This window comes from Mobula birostris, chromosome 19 (assembly GCF_030028105.1).
Source record: "Mobula birostris isolate sMobBir1 chromosome 19, sMobBir1.hap1, whole genome shotgun sequence".
Taxonomy (NCBI): Eukaryota; Metazoa; Chordata; class Chondrichthyes; order Myliobatiformes; family Myliobatidae; genus Mobula; species Mobula birostris.
In genome coordinates this window covers 18,618,826-18,635,955 of record NC_092388.1, presented here as the reverse complement: position 1 = coordinate 18,635,955, position 17,130 = coordinate 18,618,826, and the positions used below count along the sequence as shown (strand labels likewise).

General features: G+C 39.0%; 1 protein-coding gene across 1 annotated transcript; it reads left to right on the top strand.

The window, feature by feature from the left end:
• Positions 1 to 1,896: 1,896 nt before the first annotated feature.
• On the top strand, positions 1,897 to 15,437 carry ndufs6 (NADH:ubiquinone oxidoreductase subunit S6). The gene is made up of 4 exons (XM_072283024.1): positions 1,897 to 2,096; positions 7,410 to 7,463; positions 14,621 to 14,743; positions 15,209 to 15,437. Exons 1-4 carry the CDS (start codon positions 1,941 to 1,943, stop codon positions 15,275 to 15,277), a joined length of 402 nt encoding a protein of 133 aa, XP_072139125.1. The 5' UTR covers positions 1,897 to 1,940; the 3' UTR covers positions 15,278 to 15,437.
• Positions 15,438 to 17,130: the final 1,693 nt, after the last annotated feature.

Below are 17,130 nucleotides of genomic sequence, written 5' to 3'. Positions count from 1 at the left end.
CATTGTTGGTAGAATCTCAGGTGGTGACGAGAGGGTGTACAGGAGTGAGATATGCCAACTAGTGGAATGGTGCCACAGCAACAACCTGGTACTCAATGTCAGTAAGACGAAAGAACTGATTGTGGACTTCAGGAAGGGTAAGACGAAGGAACACATATCAATCCTCTTAGAGGGATCAGAAGTGGAGAGAGTGAGCAGTTTCAAGTTCCTGGGTGTCAAGATCTCTGAGGATCTACCCTGATCCCAACATATCGATGTAGTTATAAAGAAGGCAAGACAGTGGCTGTACTTCATCAGGAACTTGAAGAGTTTTGGCATGTCAACAAATACATTCAAGAACTTTTATAGTTGTACCATGGAGAGCATTCTGACAGGCTGCATCACTGTCTGGTACGGAAGGCTACTGCACAGGACTGAAAGAAGCTGCAGAGAGTTGTAAATTTAGTCAGCTCCATCTTGGGTACTAGCCTACAAAGTACCCGGGCCATCTTCAGGGAGCAGCGTCTCAGAAAGACAGTGTCCATTATTAAGGACCCCCAGCAGCCAGGGCATGTCCTTTTTCTCACCATCAGGTAGGAGATACAGAAGCCTGAAAGCACACACTCAGCGATTCAGGAACAGCTTCTTCCCCTCTGCCATCCGATTCCTAAGTGGACATTGAACCCTTGGACACTAATTCACTTTTTTAATATACAATATTTCTGTTTTTGCACGTTTTAAAAAATATATTTAATATATGTATACTATAATTGATTTGTTTATTTTTTTTCTTCTAGATTATGTATTGCATTGAACTGCTGCTGCTGCTAAGTTTACAAATTTCACGTCACACGCCGGTGATAATAAACCTGATTCTGATTCCCATAAGGGGTGTTGACCAAGGGCGCTGCCTAGTCTATAAGTTCTTAATGCATTTTCTGTCTTTTGATTTACATATTCTGGTAACATCAAATGCCCGAAATACCAGTTCCACCCACCACACACAGCAATCTCACTCGAATCTTCCGAGCCCTACCCTCAAACTAGGGCTTAATCTTTCCCTGCTGTCTTTTAAAAACCTAAATCCACCTACACCCCTACACTGCAGCCTAAACTCCCACTGGTAATCTGAGTCGTCCCCCTGCCCCGATCCACTCCGGCCCACAATACGAACCGCCCGGGGCCTGGGTCCCAATTGCCAGACTCCAAGCAGAACCGAGCCGGCCCAGGCTACAAACAGAACTCGAATCGAACCGAACCGCCGCGGGCCCCATCGGAACATTGGGCCATCACGGAACCGCCAGTAACCGCTCTCACCGACCTGACCCTGACCCCGGCCCCGATCCGATCCTCTCACACCGCGGGCCGCGTCTGCTCAGTCAGTCGCCCCTCGGATGGATGTCGGGAAAAGACCAACCATTGCTTCCGGGCTCCTTGCGACGAGCTCTGCTGGGTCCTTAGGACCGTAATGTTACATGCTCATGGTTCAGTCCTTCACATTTCATGATCGAATGGAAACTATGTTGGAAATAAAACCGTAATACGTTCAGTTGTAATAGAGACTCAAAGGAGGACGCGTTAAAATCTAGTCATTAAGAAACAAAATTACTTCTAAGTGTTTTGAAACATTTCTAGATATCAAGAGAATATTGATAAATGTTACTGTCACTTGGTATACAAATTTCAGAGTTGCTATTTTGTTCGTGTTGTCAAAAAGTCGCGCTTCCATTTGAAATAAATAGTCAAGACTAATTCTTCAATGCTTTATTTATGAAATATCCTGCTTTTTGAAAGATTAAACTCAGGTTCGTCATAATTTGGAGCAGCTAAATTATGCTCCGTTTGAATTCAAAGTGTTTGTGCGTACTATGCTCAAAATTTGATTGGACAGCCTGAGCCGTGTAGTAGGACCCGGCGGAGCACAGGTCGCCGCCCGCTTCCCTGAAGGTGACCGATTCAACATGGCGGCCGTGGTGGGTCGCCGGGTCTGTTCCTCGGCGGTTCTGCGTGTGGGCACAAGGCTGCTCACCGGCAGCCCGGGTGCGGGTGCGAGGCTGGTCAGCAGCACCCCGGCCGCCGTCTTGCAGACAGCGGAGCGAGTCACACACACCGGACAGGTGGGCTGAGGGGGGCAGCGGGGAAAGTACAGGTACTGGGTATGGGTGAAGCTGTTGAGAGGTGGGGACGGGGTGAGGGTACGACCGGGAAACGGCGTACATTGCGGAGTTTGATGGCCAAGGGGGTGTAAATGGAGAGACCTGGAGAAGGTGTGGGGTTGCGAGAAAAGGAAACATCCTCTTCTCATCTATTCTAGGCATTTGATAGGTTTCAATGACATTGTACCCATCATTCTTATAAATTCCGGCGGGTACTGGCCCAGAGGCAGCAAATGCTCCTCATTTCATGGAACCATTTTCATGAACCTCCTGTGAACCCTCTCCAATGTCAGCACGTCCTTGCTTAGATAAGGGCCCCAGAACTGCTCACAATACTCCAAGTGAGGCCTCACCAGTGCCTTATAAAGTCTCAAAATTATCTCCTTGCTTTTATATTCTAGTCCTCTTGAAATGAATGCTAACATTGCTTTTGTCTTCCTCACCACCAGCTCAACCTGCAACTTAACCTGCATGAGGACTCCCAAGTCCCTTTGCACCTTGGATTTTTAAATTTTCTCCCCTTTTAGAAAACAGTGTACCTTTTTATTTCTATTACCAAAGTGCAGGACGATACACTTCCCGACACTATATTCCATCTGCCACTTCTTTGCCCGTTCTCCTACTCTGTCTAAGTGCTTCTGCAGCCTCCCTGTTTTCTTAACATTATTTGCCCCTGCACCTACCTTCATATGGTCCACAAACTTGGCCCCAGAAACCATCAATTTTGTCATCCTAATCATTGACATACAACATAAGAAGATGTAGTCCCAATACAGATCCTTGTAGAACATTGCCAGTCATCAGCAACCAATAAGAAAAGACTCCCTTTGTTCCCACTCTTTGCTTCCTGCCAATCAGCCTATGCTCTATCCATGCTAGTATCTTTCCTTTAATACCATGGGGTCTTATCTTGCTAAGCAGCCTCATGTGCAACACCTTGTCTAAGGTCTTCTGAAAATCCAAGTATACAACATCCACCAATTCTCCTTTGACTGTCCTGCTTGTTATTTCCTTAAAGAATTCCAACAGATTTGTCAAGCAGGATTTTCCCTAGAGGAAACCATGCTGTCTTTGGCCTATTTTATCACGCACCTCCAAATATCCTGGAGCCACATTCTTAACAATCAACTCCAACATCTTCCCAGGCACTGAGGTCAGGCTACTGGCCTATAATTTCCATTCTTCTGCCTCCCTCCCTTCTTGAAGAGTGGAGTGACATTTGTAATTTTCCAGTCCTCTGGAACCATCTATTGATTCTTGAAAGATCATTACTAGTGCCTCCACAATCTCTTCTGCTAACTCTTTCAGAATCGTGGTGTGTAGTCAAATTGATATGGGTGGCCACCTGGGGACTCTGCAATGGTGCTCAGTAAATTGGTGCCCCACCTGCATTGGATCTCACCGATGTAAATGAGACTCCGCTGGGAGCACTGGTTTTAATAAATGACGCCAACAGACTCGCAGGTGAAGTGTCTTCTCACCTGGAATGACTGTTTGAAGCCATGAATGATGGTGAGGGAGGAGCTGTAAGTACAGGTTCAGAACCTGTCACTTACTTTTCATCTCTGTTGATTCAAGAGAGGAAGCTGATTAATGGAATATTAGTGGTACTGCTTCTTGAGGATAAGTAATAGCTATGCAAGTGTTCAGCATTTTTAGAACAACTGGGCTAAAAGCAAGCCTTCAGCATTGCATCTGGGATTTTACTTGGGGCCTTTAGGCTTTGCCGTGGCAGTGTATACCCGTGATGATGCAGAACTCTGGAGGAGGCGACAGGGCCTTGACTCTGCCTAACTGGACACAGTTGCACCAACTTCAGGGATGTTTTGTACTTCAGAATCAGGTTTAATATTACCGGCATATGTCGTGAAATTTGTTAAATTAGCGGCAGCAGTACAATGCAATACATGATAATATAAAAAAAGTAAATCAATTACTTTCAAGTATGTACAGTGGCGTGCAAAAGTTTGGGCACCCCGGTCAAAATTTCTGTTACTGTGAATAGCTAGGCGATTAAAAGATGAGCTGATTTCCAAAAGGCATAAAGTTAAAGATGACTCATTTCTTTAATATTTTAAGCAAGAAAACGTTTTTATTCCCATCTTTTACAGCTTCAAAATAACAAAAAAGGAAAAGGGCCCGAAGCAAAAGATTGGGCACCCTGCATGGCAGTACTTAGTAACACCTCCTTTGGCAAGTATCGCAGCTTGTAAACGCTTTTTGTAGCCAGCTAAGAGTCTTTCAATTCTTGTTTGGGGGATTTTTGCACATTCTTCCTTGCAAAAGAAGAAGTTCTGTGAGATTCTTTGGCCGTCTTGCATGCACTGCTCTTTTGAGGTCTATCCACAGATTCTCGATGATGTTTAGGTCAGGGGACAGTGAGGACCATGGCAAAACCTTCAGCTTGCACCTCTTGAGGTAGTCCATTGTGGATTTTGAAGTGTGTTTAGGATCATTATCCTGTTGTAGAAGCCATCCTCTTTTCATCTTCAAATTTTACGGATGGTGTGCTGTTTGCTTCCAGAATTTGCTGGTATTTAATTGAATTCATTCTTCTCTCTACCAGTAAATGTTCCCCGTGCCACTGGCTGCAACACAAGCCCAAAGCATGGTCGATCCACCCCTGTGCTTAACAGTTGGAAAGCGGTTCTTTTCATGAAATTCTGCATGCTTTTTTTCTCCAAACATACCTTTGCTCATTGCGGCCAAAAGGTTCTAGTCTAACTTCATCAGTTCAGGAATGTTTAGATGTTCCTTTGAACCTTTTGAGTAGAACTTTTGAATAGAAAGTTTTCTTGCTTAAAATATTAGAGAAATGTGTCATCTTTAACTTTATGCCTTTTGGAAATCAGTTCATCTTTTACTCGCTTAGCTATTCACAGTAACAGAAATTTTGACCAGGGGTACCCAAACTTTTGCATGCCACTGTATATATATATTAAATAAATTAAAAATAGTGCAAAAACATAAATAATATAAGTGAAATAGTGTTCATGGGTACAATGTCCATTTAGGAATTGGACGGCAGAGGGGAAGAAGCTCTTCCTGAATCGCTGTGTGTGTACCTTCAGGCATCTGTACCTCCTTCCTGACGATAAAAATGAGAAGAGGGCATGTCTTGGGTGAGGGGTTCCTTAATAAAGGATGCCACCTTTCATAGGCACTGCTCCTTGAAGTTGTCTTGGATACTACAGAGGCTAGTATCTAAGATGGCGCTGACTAATTTTACAACTTTGTGTAGCTTCTTTCAATCCTGCACATTAGCACCCCTCCCCCCTCCCCCCCCCCCCCCCCCCATACCAGACAGTGATGCATCCGGTCAGAATGTTTTCCATGGTACACCTGTACAAGTTTTCGAGTGTTTTAGGTGACAAACCAAACCTCCTCATACTACTTCTGGGAACATCATTTAGGATGGGGACGATCAAGGGACCATTTCTGTTAGCTGTTTCACTGTACACCGTTCATTACTGGATATGTCAGAACTGCAAAGATGTTATTCGATCAATCGACTGTAGGGATATCTTAGCCCTATTTGGAATGTTCTGCTTTCATTGATTGCGCAAAGTTTTTTGCAGGATTAGTAAGTTGGTACTTGTTTAGATGTTTGTAGTGAAGCTCCTGGCATCCACCTCCGCGGTTATGTCATTGAGTAAGGTTTGGTCCCCTGGTTGATTGGTAGTGGTAGGTTGAGTCACATACCTGACTATTAATTGGCCACTATAAATTGCTCTTCGTTTGTGCAGGTCTGTAGAAGCGCAGGACAAATAAAATGGTAATTGTGTTGGATTAGTGTAAACGGCTGTTTGATTACTTGATAAGGCAAAGATGTTTCCATGTTTTATGACTACAGATTATAACGGAGCACAATTTAGCTACTCTTGTTTTGCATCTGTCCTATTTCAGTTCAGTTGTACTGCCACAACACACAAATGCAAGTTCCTTGGTGTAAAGACAGAACATTTTCCTCAGTGTCCCCCCTAACACAATAATGGACTGGTGCCTGTCCAGCACATGATCAGAGAAGTGTGAAAACGTGATCATTTCCCAACTATTGGGTTGTGGAGTCATAGAAATAGGCTCCAGCATACCTAGTCTGTGTGAACCATTGACTACTCCCACTGACCTGCATAGGAACCACCACCCTCCATACCCCCACCATACATGTACCCATCTAAACTTCACTTAAAAGTTGAAATCAAGCCGGCATGCACCAGTTGTGCTGGCAGCTCATTCCACGCTCTCACGACCCTCTGATGAAGAAGTTTCCCCTCACCACCAACCACGTACATGTATCTGTATTCGGGCTGCTACTTCCTTCAGGACTTGACCTACTCAGAAAGTTGTGGTGCTGCTAAGCCATTCTTGTGATCGATATTGAAGTTCTGTTAGAAGAATAGTGATCCATTAATTGAGGAAAGCCAGGCGCATGTTTCCTTTGCTTTTGTTTGGCCTGAGGTGAGACTTCACGTTGTCCAATCATTACATTGGATTACTTGGCCCTATAAGCTACCAGTTGTGTGTTGTTCCTTTTTGCACCTTGTGGCACATAAGGTCGCAAGCTTGCAATTTCTTTAGTATTTTTATCTGTTTTTATGATGAATGGAAAGTGTGCTAGAAGCCGGCCAGATTTGAGTCCGGGACCCCTTAACTTGAAGTCCGATGCGGGTGGTCTATACCACCGGCCGGCCAGTGTTAACCTCTATTCCATAACATCACCCTTGTTTGGTCTGTCCTGCTAGAGGGGCAGGACATACACAGAAGACTGGGACATTGAATAAAGGCTATGACACTGAGCACGATTGCTGGCCGGGCTGTTGCTTGATGATAAAGCTTGGTACAAGTACTCCAGTGTTTGCGTTGAGGAACTGGGTCCTTTGCAGTGTTTGCTTGAATTATGACTGAAAGGTGAGTTTTAATTGGGTTTTCTGTCATTATATTCTATTGATGGTACAGATCCTGCCATTTCATCAAGCACACCATTTCTTGATGAACATCTTAAGGTTAACGTATTCTCCACAGATGCTGATGTTCCTGTCAAGTTTGTCCAGCATTTTTTCTGCGTGAGATTCAAAACCTACTTTCAATACATCTACTTTTATACATAGTACAAATTTTTAAAAAACGCTGTATTTCAGTTAAAGTTGCAGTTCTCATTCTAAGAAATTAATGTGATCAAATACCCTTGTTGGGATTGTATGGTATTTATGATTGGCATCAATGGAATTGGCACTAAGTATTCATAACACGCAGTTTTTTTCTTGTTTGCTTCAGGTTTATGATGAGGATGATTATAGAAGAATCAGGTTTGTTGGTCGACAAAAAGAAGTAAGTTTTTGCATATTGTGACTGCACTGGGAGGTCAGGGGACTATCCACTCGCTTATTTCAGTTCATGCACTAAAATATGTAAAATAGTACTAATTTTACATGGTAAATCAACCTTAATACTAAACAAGTTTTATTTTAAAGTTCAAAATCTAAAACAAGATTAGTGTTCAACTGTCCTGGTATCTCCTGACTTTGGTTCTATTTGTCAGCTCTTTATGCAATTTTAATATTTATTTAAACTTCTGTCGTTTTATTCAGTGTTTCTCTCTCTACAGATTCTGCTTGAGCTGAATGGTTCCAGCATTTGCTGTCTTTATTTCATAAGTTCTATTTTTATCATTTGAGATGTGCAAAACAAAATATTGTTTTTTTGTTCATTTGTTCTTATTTGTATATATTTCATTCCATGGTGTTTTCTTCTTCCCCTGCCCACCCATCTTTTCTTTATTTCTATGCCTGTTTTGACCCAAAATTAAATTTAGCAAATTACTTTTTAGATCTATTTAGATTATGAGAACACTCAGTCCTGTTTTATTATCATTTAGAAATGCATACATGCGTTAAGAAATGATACAATGTTTCTCCGGAGTGATATCACAGAAAACAGGACAAACCAAAGACTAACACTGACAGAACCACATAATTATAACATATAGTTACAGCAGTGCAAAGCAATACTTGATGACGAACAAACCATGGGCACGGTAAATAAAGTCTCAAAAGTCCCTGGGGGGGGGGGCGTCACGTGATGACGTGGGATTGAGATGTGTAAATCCAGCTCTCCCGCAACAAATCAGTAAAGTACCGTTTAAACAAAACAAAGTTAGTAAATATTTTCTGAAAACTACTTATAAACTTTGTAAGACTACTTTACGATATGCCTCCTAAACAGCAACAAAAGAAGTCTGCTGTTGCGAAGCAGCCGCGAGACGGGAAGAAAAAAGGGCCTACTGCAAAGATGGAGCCTCGGACTCAGGTTGGATCTCCTTCGGTAGAACAGGGAGCAATGGCGGTGGTAACGGCTTCTTCGAAGAAGACACCGGAAATGCGCATGCGCAAAGAAGAGTGCATGCGCAAATCGACACAACGCAAACTACAAGAACCGACAGTCACTGCAATTGAAAATGACTCAGAGTCAGAATTGGATTCTGCAGAGAACACAGATGAAGAAGAGGAGGAAGAATTGGAAGCAATTGGAATTAAAGGAGATGATAGAGACATGAGAGAGGCTATATTGCAATTAACAGCTGAATTAAGAAAAGTAAGAGAAGAGCTTAGAGATACGAAGATGTGCTATGATAAAGTTATGGCAAGACAGGACAAAATGGATAAGAAGCTTCAGAAGATGGAAAGAGCAATGGGGCATATGAATGATAGAGTGGAAAAAACAGAAAATGATCTGCTTGTCTGGAATTCGGAAAGAAACCGACTTGGAGAAAGTGGACATGTTGGAAAATTTTAGTAGACGTAATAATATTAAAATTGTTGGTCTTAAAGAAGGTACGGAGGGAGATAAACCAATAGAATTTTTTCAAAGGTGGATCCCGGATGTTTTGTAAATGGAAGAGGAGGTTCGACCAATTGAAATTGAGCGGGCACATAGAGCTTTAAGACCAAAACCAAAAGATGACCAATATCCACGATCGATTTTAATAAAATTCTTAAGATTTCAAGACAAGGAAAGGATTCTACAGGCAGCTGCTCGAGCTGCCAAAGATAGAAAAGGGCCATTGATAATTAAAGGGAACAAAGTTTTTTTCTACCCTGATATAAGTTACGAACTTTTGAAGAGAAGGAAGAAATTTAATCCAGTAAAAAAAACCCTATGGGATCATGGTTATCAATTTACACTGTGTTATCCTGCAACCTTGAAGATTTTTTTGCCTGGTGGAGAAAAAAGATTTTTTGATGACTACCAGAAAGCAGAGCAGTTTGTGTGAGATTCTCTGAATATTCACCAGATACAAGAACAAACCCAGGACAGCGAGATAGATTGAAGATGAAGATTGGGTTAAAGAATGGACTTGTTGGATTTTTGAAGCTGGATGAATGTATAAATATATTATTAATTATACGAGGGGGGTAAGAAAGGTTAAAACTAGAGGAATATTAGTTGGGAATAGTAATACTAATTTTGTCTATATATATGTATAATGTTTTTTTTTGTTGCGGGGGAGCTGGAAGAAGCACTGATCGATTGCTACGCTAGTCATGTGTGCAAGCGTGGCTTTTGCCACGACCCGTAAAATGGAGGGGGGTAGTGTTGTGTATCTTTTCATTCACAACATTAGTGGGGGGGTATTTTGTTTTTTTCTTTTTTTGTTTTTTTTCTATCTTCTTTTTTCTTTCTGCCTGGAAGGTTAGGAGGGAGACACATAGCAACATGGTGAAGTTTAAAGAGATTCCCTAAGGAACTATGAGAGTTGAGAAGATAAATAATGTTTTAGATTGGAGTAACTTTGTTAAGAATAATGACTAATTTATTGAATTTTTTGAGTTTTAATGTTAACGGGCTTAATGGACCAGTGAAAAGAAAAAGAATCTTAACACATATTAAAAAAATGAAGATAGATTTAGCTTTTTTACAGGAAACGCACCTAACGGAAACAGAACATCAGAAACTAAAGAGAGATTGGGTGGGTAGTGTTGTTGCGGCTTCATTTAATTCAAAAGCGAGGGGAGTAGCAATTTCGATCAATAAAACGTTACCAGTTAGAATACAAAATGTAATAACTGATTCTGCGGGAAGATATGTTATTATACATTGTCAACTTTTTTCTGAACTATGGACTTTTAAGAATGCACCAAACAAAAATGATGCAAAATTCATACAAGAAGCTTTTCTGAATTTGGCGGATGCGCATGAAAAAATATTAATTGGAGGAGACTTTAATTTTTGCTTAGACCCAGTCTTAGATAGATCAACCAAGGCTGTTATAAAATCGAAGGTAGTAAATTTAACTTTATCATTGATGAAGGATTTAAATCTGATCGATATATGGAGAAGAATCAATCCTAAAGAAAGAGACTATTCGTTCTACTCCCATAGACATAAAACTTTCTCAAGGATAGATTTGTTTCTATTATCAATGCATATTCAACACAGAGTGAAAAATATGGAATATAAAGCAAGAATATTATCAGATCATTCCCCTTTATTAATGACAATAATAATGGCTGATAAGGAAGAAGTGGCTTATAGATGGAGATTTAATTCAACATTATTAAAACGTCAAGATTTTTGTGATTTTATGAAAAAACAGATTCAATTTTCTTTGGATACAAATTTTCATTCAGTGGATGATAAATTTATATTATGGGATGCGATGAAAGCATATCTTAGGGGCCAGATAATAAGTTATACGTCTAAAATTAAGAAAGAATATATGGCAGAACTAGATCAATTGGAAAAAGAGATTACAAAAATAGAAAAAGAATCTCAAAGATATATGTCAGAAGAAAAACGAAAACAACTTGTCAATAAGAAGTTACAATATAATACGCTTCAGACATATAGAACGGAAAAAGCAATTATAAGAACTAAACAAAGGTATTATGAGTTAGGTGAGAGAGCACATAAAATTCTTGCCTGGCAGTTGAAAACAGAACAAGCTTCCAAAACAATAAATGCAATTAGAACAAGGGCAAATAAAATATCTCATAAACCTCTTGAAATAAATGAAACCTTTAAAAATTTCTATTCTGAATTATATCAATCAGAATCCCAAAATGATGTTAATGAGATAGAAAGGTTTTTATCACAAGTTTCTCTTCCAAAATTGAATTTGGAAGAACAGAAGGGATTAGATATGCCTTTTACATTAAAAGAAGTTGAAGAAGATTTAGGATCACTCCAAAGTAATAAATCTCCAGGAGAAGATGGTTTTCCACCTGAATTTTATAAAAAATTTAAAGATTTATTATTTCCTCTTTTTATGGAACTAATACGTCAAGCAGAAAAAATACATAAACTTCCAGAATCTTTTTCAACAGCGATTGTAATAGTATTGCCAAAAAAAGACAGAGATCCTATGAAACCAGCATCATACAGGCCTATTTCTTTATTGAATACGGATTATAAAATAATAGCAAAAATTTTATCGAATAGATTATCTAAATATTTACCAAAATTAATACATATGGATCAAACAGGATTTATTAAAAATAGACAATTGGCAGATAATGTAACCCGGCTACTCAGTATAATTCATTTGGCACAAAAAAGGGATGAGAAGAGTATAGTAGTAGCTTTGGATGTAGAAAAAGCATTTGATAGATTAGAATGGGATTTTTTATTTAAAGTACTAGAAAAATATGGGTTAGGAACATCTTTTATAAATTGGATTAAAACTTTAAATTCTAACCCTAAAGCTAAAGTAGTGACAAACTCTCAAATTTCAACACCATTCCAGTTAAAAAGGTCAACTAGACAAGGTTGTCCACTATCACCTGCTTTATTTGTATTGGCGATGGAGCCATTAGCAGAACTAATTAGAATTGATCCAGATATTATGGGTTTTGGAGTTAATCAGGAGGAATATAAAATTAATCTTTTTGCCGATGATGTTTTGATCTATTTAACAAACCCACAACATTCGTTACATAAATTATCTTCTAGATTGGATGAATATGGGAAGGTATCAGGTTACAAAATAAATTGGGACAAAAGTGAAATTTTACCTTTTACTAAAGGAGACTATAGTCAATGTCGATTAGTAACCCAATTTAGATGGCCGGTAAATGGTATAAAGTATTTAGGTATAAGACTTGATAATGATGTAAAGAATTTATATAAATTTAATTATTTACCACTATTGAAAAAAATTCAAGAAGATCTTGACAAATGGATGATATTACCAATAACATTAGTAGGTAGAGTCAATGTTGTAAAAATGAATATATTTCCTAGATTACAGTATTTGTTTCAAACATTACCAATACAATTGCCACAGAAATTTTTTCAAGAGTTAAATAGATGTGTGAGAAAATTTCTTTGGAAAGGTAAAATGTCAAGAATATCATTGGAAAAATTGACATGTAAATTTGGGTTAGGAGGGTTACAACTTCCAAACTTTAAAAACTATTATAAAGCAAATCAACTTAGATTTATTGCATCTTTCTTCGATGATCGAAACCCAGCATGGATTAAAATAGAACTAGACAAGATAGGAGAAAATAGACCTGAAGATTTTATATATAAATGGGAATCTAAATTGATACGGGAAAAGAAAGAATCTCCTATATTAACACATTTGATTGATCTATGGAATAAGATAAATGTTGATAATGAAACACAGAAATCTCTATTAGCAAGGAGACCTTTGTTCCAAAACAGACTTATTCCTTTTACAATGGACAATTAACTTTTATATAATTGGTACCAAAAAGGGATTAAATTTATAGGAGATTGTTTTGAACGAGGTATATTGATGTCATTTGAACAATTAAAGGATAAATATAAAATATCTAATAATACTTTCTTTTGTTACTTTCAATTAAGGGCTTACTTAAAGGGTAATCTGGGTCAAACAATGTTTTTGCCAAAACCTAATGAAATTGAAATTTTAATACAAAAAGGGAAAATTAAAAAATTTATTTCTTGTATGTATAATTTGATTCAAGAACAGACAATTAAACAAGGAGCCCATAAGTCAAAGCAAAAATGGGAAACAGATCTGAATGTTAATATTGATGAAATAAATTGGTCAAGACTTTGTCTTGACAGTATGACAAATACAATAAATGTTCGACTTAGATTAGTACAATATAATTTTTTACACCAATTATATATTACACCGCAAAAAATAAATAGATTAAATTCAAATCTATCTGATAAATGTTTTCGGTGTAATCAAGAAATTGGTACTTTTTTACATTCTACTTGGTCTTGTTTTAAAATTCAACCCTTTTGGATAAATTTAAGAATCTTATTGGAACAAATTACTGGAACTTAACTTCCACATAATCCTGTATTATTTCTATTAGGTGATATTGAAGGGATAAAACCGAAACTTAAATTGAATAAATATCAGAAAGAATTTATAAAAATTGCATTGGCAGTAGCTAAGAAGACTATAGCAGTTACTTGGAAATCTGATTCATATTTAAGTATGGATCGTTGGAATAATGAAATGGCTAGTTCTATTCCACTCGAAAAAATTACTTATAATTTAAGAGACAAATATGTAACATTTTTGAATATTTGGCGCCCTTATTTACAAAAGATAGGATGGCATATTTAAGTGCTCCGATAAAGACTTTGGTCACTTGGGGAAAGTAATGAATAATTATACCAAATTTATTTTGAATCCCATGGAGCATGTGGAAACCTTCCAATACCCAGGCGGTTCTTTTTCTTTTTTCTTTCTTTCTTTTTAGGTAGGACTATATATGGGGGGGGGGGGGAGGGTAGATTCTATTTTTTCATGTATTCTTTTTGAAAATTCAATAAAAATTATATTACAAAAAAAAACTCCCCGAGTTGATCGACTCCCGAGTCCCCGATAGCAGGCAGCAAAAGGGAGAAACTCCCTGCCATAAACCTCCAGGCACCGTCAACTTTACGATGCCTTGGAAGCAGCCGACCACAGCCGACACTGAGTCCATCCGTCCAAAAACTTCGAGCTTCCCACCAGCCTCTCCAATACGCCATCCTCTGCCGAGCGCCTTTGACCTCACCCCGGCCACTGAAACACGCAAAGCCGAGGATTTCGGGGCCTTCTGCTCTGGAGATTCCGGTTACCACACAGTAGCAGCGGCAGCGAAGCGTCCATTTCAGAAGTTTTCCAGATGTTCCTCCGCACTCTCACGTCTGTCTCCATCAGATCAGAATTGTGCATGGTCCCCTACTTGACAGATAACAGATGTCACCACCGAAGTGGCCGCGCGCGCTGCCATCGTGCCGCCAACTTTTCCTGGTTTATCTTCTCCTAGAATGGCTCATGTAGCAATTCTTTAGTCTAGTTAAGGGCACGCATCATTACTTGCCCTGGTCACATTGGCTGTTATTGAGATACTTATGTAAATTCTTAATAAATGGTACCAGAGCAAATCCAAGTGCATATCTTGCAAAACACGTATATTCTGCTAGGTATAACATTCATTACAATCAAAGTTAAATCCCAATTCCTTTGCTTTCCAATTATATTTTGGTAGGTAAATGAAAATTTTGCTATTGACTTAGTTGCCGAGGAACCAATAACTGAAGTAACAGACAGAGTGGTTTCGTGTGATGGCGGTGGTGGAGCTCGTGGGCATCCTAAGGTGTACATAAACTTGGTAAGTGTTTATTTTACCATAACAACTTGCATGAGGCGTATTTCAAAAAGTAGCAATTGGTCATAAATTTACTTGATGCTGTGTATGGACTTAAGCAAATGAAAAATATTGACTTGCCTGCATACAACATAATTGTGAAAGCATAAGTTATATGCGGCAGCCATACTATACTTACATTGTACAGATTTTTCAAAACATGAGCAGTATGCCTTTTAAAACCAATTTTCATTAGTATATTCTCTAAGGTAATTTATATTGATAATTTTTACAAATTTTCTTTATAAAATTATATTCAATATTAATCAAAAAATAAAATTGATTATCACTTAGGTTTGATAAGGAAGGGTGATTTTGACTGAAAGTTCTGTATGAATGCAAAGTGAATACTACTTTATATTTAGTGAGTAATAGTTTATAATACTTTTGTGCATCTGAAAGCTAGAATAACCTTTTTGTGTTTTTTAGGATAAAGAAACAAAAGTTGGAACATGTGGTTATTGTGGACTTCGTTTTAAACAAAAGCATCACCATTGAAATTAAGTCATTTAGAACAGATTCACTTGCCCCACTGTATGACTGCAAAGAAAGCTTTGAAAATGAGTTAATTAAACTTTGTATTTGGTTGTTGCTGAGTTTAAAATGAAGTTAGAATAAAGATAGTCTCTAATGAGACAAATGTGGCTAATTAATAGAATTTCAGAGTCTAATTTCCATCTGAAAAGCAGTTCCTCAGATTAACGTTCATTAAACTAGCCTCCACTGTTTTGAATGTGTCTACTACTACTACGTCAACTCAGGCCTAGGGGGCTGGCGTCGGGCACGATGACGGACTCTCCACTTCTCCCTCTCCCTCATCAGTGTGTTCAGTTCATCTACATTAGCCGCGCCGCTGTCTTCTAGGAGCGTGTTGACCATAGTCTTGGGAGGGCGCCCAGGGTTCATCCTCCCGTGCTTGGGCTCCCATATGATGACCAGGCTGGCAGGTAGCTCGGGGTGGCGTAGACAGTGCCCTGCTAGTTGCAGTCTTCTCGCCTCGATTTTAGTGGTTGGCATCAGTAGGTCGTCATAGAACTTGACGTTCGTCATGTGCTGTTGCCAACACACGTCAAGAGCCATCCGGAGCATTCGTGTATAGCAACCATCTAGAGACTTTCACATAGTCTTGGTGAGTGTCCACGTCTCGCATCCGTATTTGAGGATGGACCCTATGACTGCTATGAAAATCCTCTTTTTAAGCCCTCTGGTCAGGTTTGACTTCCAGATTTCCTTCATGTCGCTCATAGCCCTCCACGCCAGCGCCTTCCGTATCTTTGTGTCCTTCTCCGAACTCATCATTCTTGACCTGAGGGACTTGTAGTCAAAGACTTTCTTAATAGTATCATTCTTTATGGTCTTGAGAGTACCTTCGTCGCAGTTAAACTCCATGTACTCTGTCTTTTTAGCGTTTAGGTGAAGTCCAACTTTATTGCACTCAATTTCCACTTTTGTCAGTAGCTGCTGTGCTTCCTCCATCTGGTCAGAGAGCAGGACTATGTCGTCTGCAAAATTGAGATCTGTGAGTGTAACTGGTCTGACCCTTTTGGTTCGTCCTGGTTTCATGGTAAAACCAAGCTTGTCATGATCTTTGGTAGCTTGTCGCAGAGCGTAATCAAGGACGATTATAAAGATGTAGGGTGCCAGTGACCCTAACTTCAAATTATTCTACTCTAAAGCCTTATGTAACTGGCAAGTTTGCTGGAAATGTGATAAAAGAAGTTTTTTTTAGTCTGATTTGAAATCCAGATCCTGATATATTTAACAAAGATAACTTGCCTTTTGAATTGTTGCGTTATGGCCCAGAGTTTGCAGGGGTGAGGCTACTTGCACTGTTTTGCATGTAGTAAAGCTTATCTCTTCGCCTCTGAAATGTTTTGCCTTGGTAATTTGAAAGATTGGGTACTAATGAAGTGACAAGGGAACGTGATAGGGCTAGCCTGTCCCAATAATTGAAATATTGGGGAAGAAAGAGCAAAGCAGTGATACATTAAAATCAAAGTGGTCAACAAATAGAAAGGGAAGCAGGAGTTAGAATAATAGATTATGGGGGCAGAATTGCTGCTTTAATAATTGCAAACACTTTTAAATGTCCATAGAGTAAATTCTGGACAAGAATGAAGGAATGTAAGTTTTTTTCGCTAAATAATGGATAACATACTAACATAGCAGGTATTGTTGCTGACTCATAGCTCCAGGAATTCAGATTCAATCCTATACTTTGATGCTGTTTGTGTGAATTTGGTTAGCGGCTGTGAAATGTCATAGTTCTTGGGGGCGGCGGGGGGAAGAGAAGGAATAGAATTAATGGTATGGCTCTGAAAGTCAGCATAGATTTAATGAGACTAAAGATC

Coding starts and splice junctions, on each gene's coding strand:
- ndufs6 (XM_072283024.1), top strand. CDS start 1,941: ATGGCGGCCGTGGTGGGTCGCCGGGTCTGTTCCTCGGCGGTTCTGCGT. Junction 7,464..14,620: donor TTGTTGGTCGACAAAAAGAA/GTAAGTTTTTGC, acceptor ATATTTTGGTAG/GTAAATGAAAATTTTGCTAT. Junction 14,744..15,208: donor CTAAGGTGTACATAAACTTG/GTAAGTGTTTAT, acceptor TGTGTTTTTTAG/GATAAAGAAACAAAAGTTGG.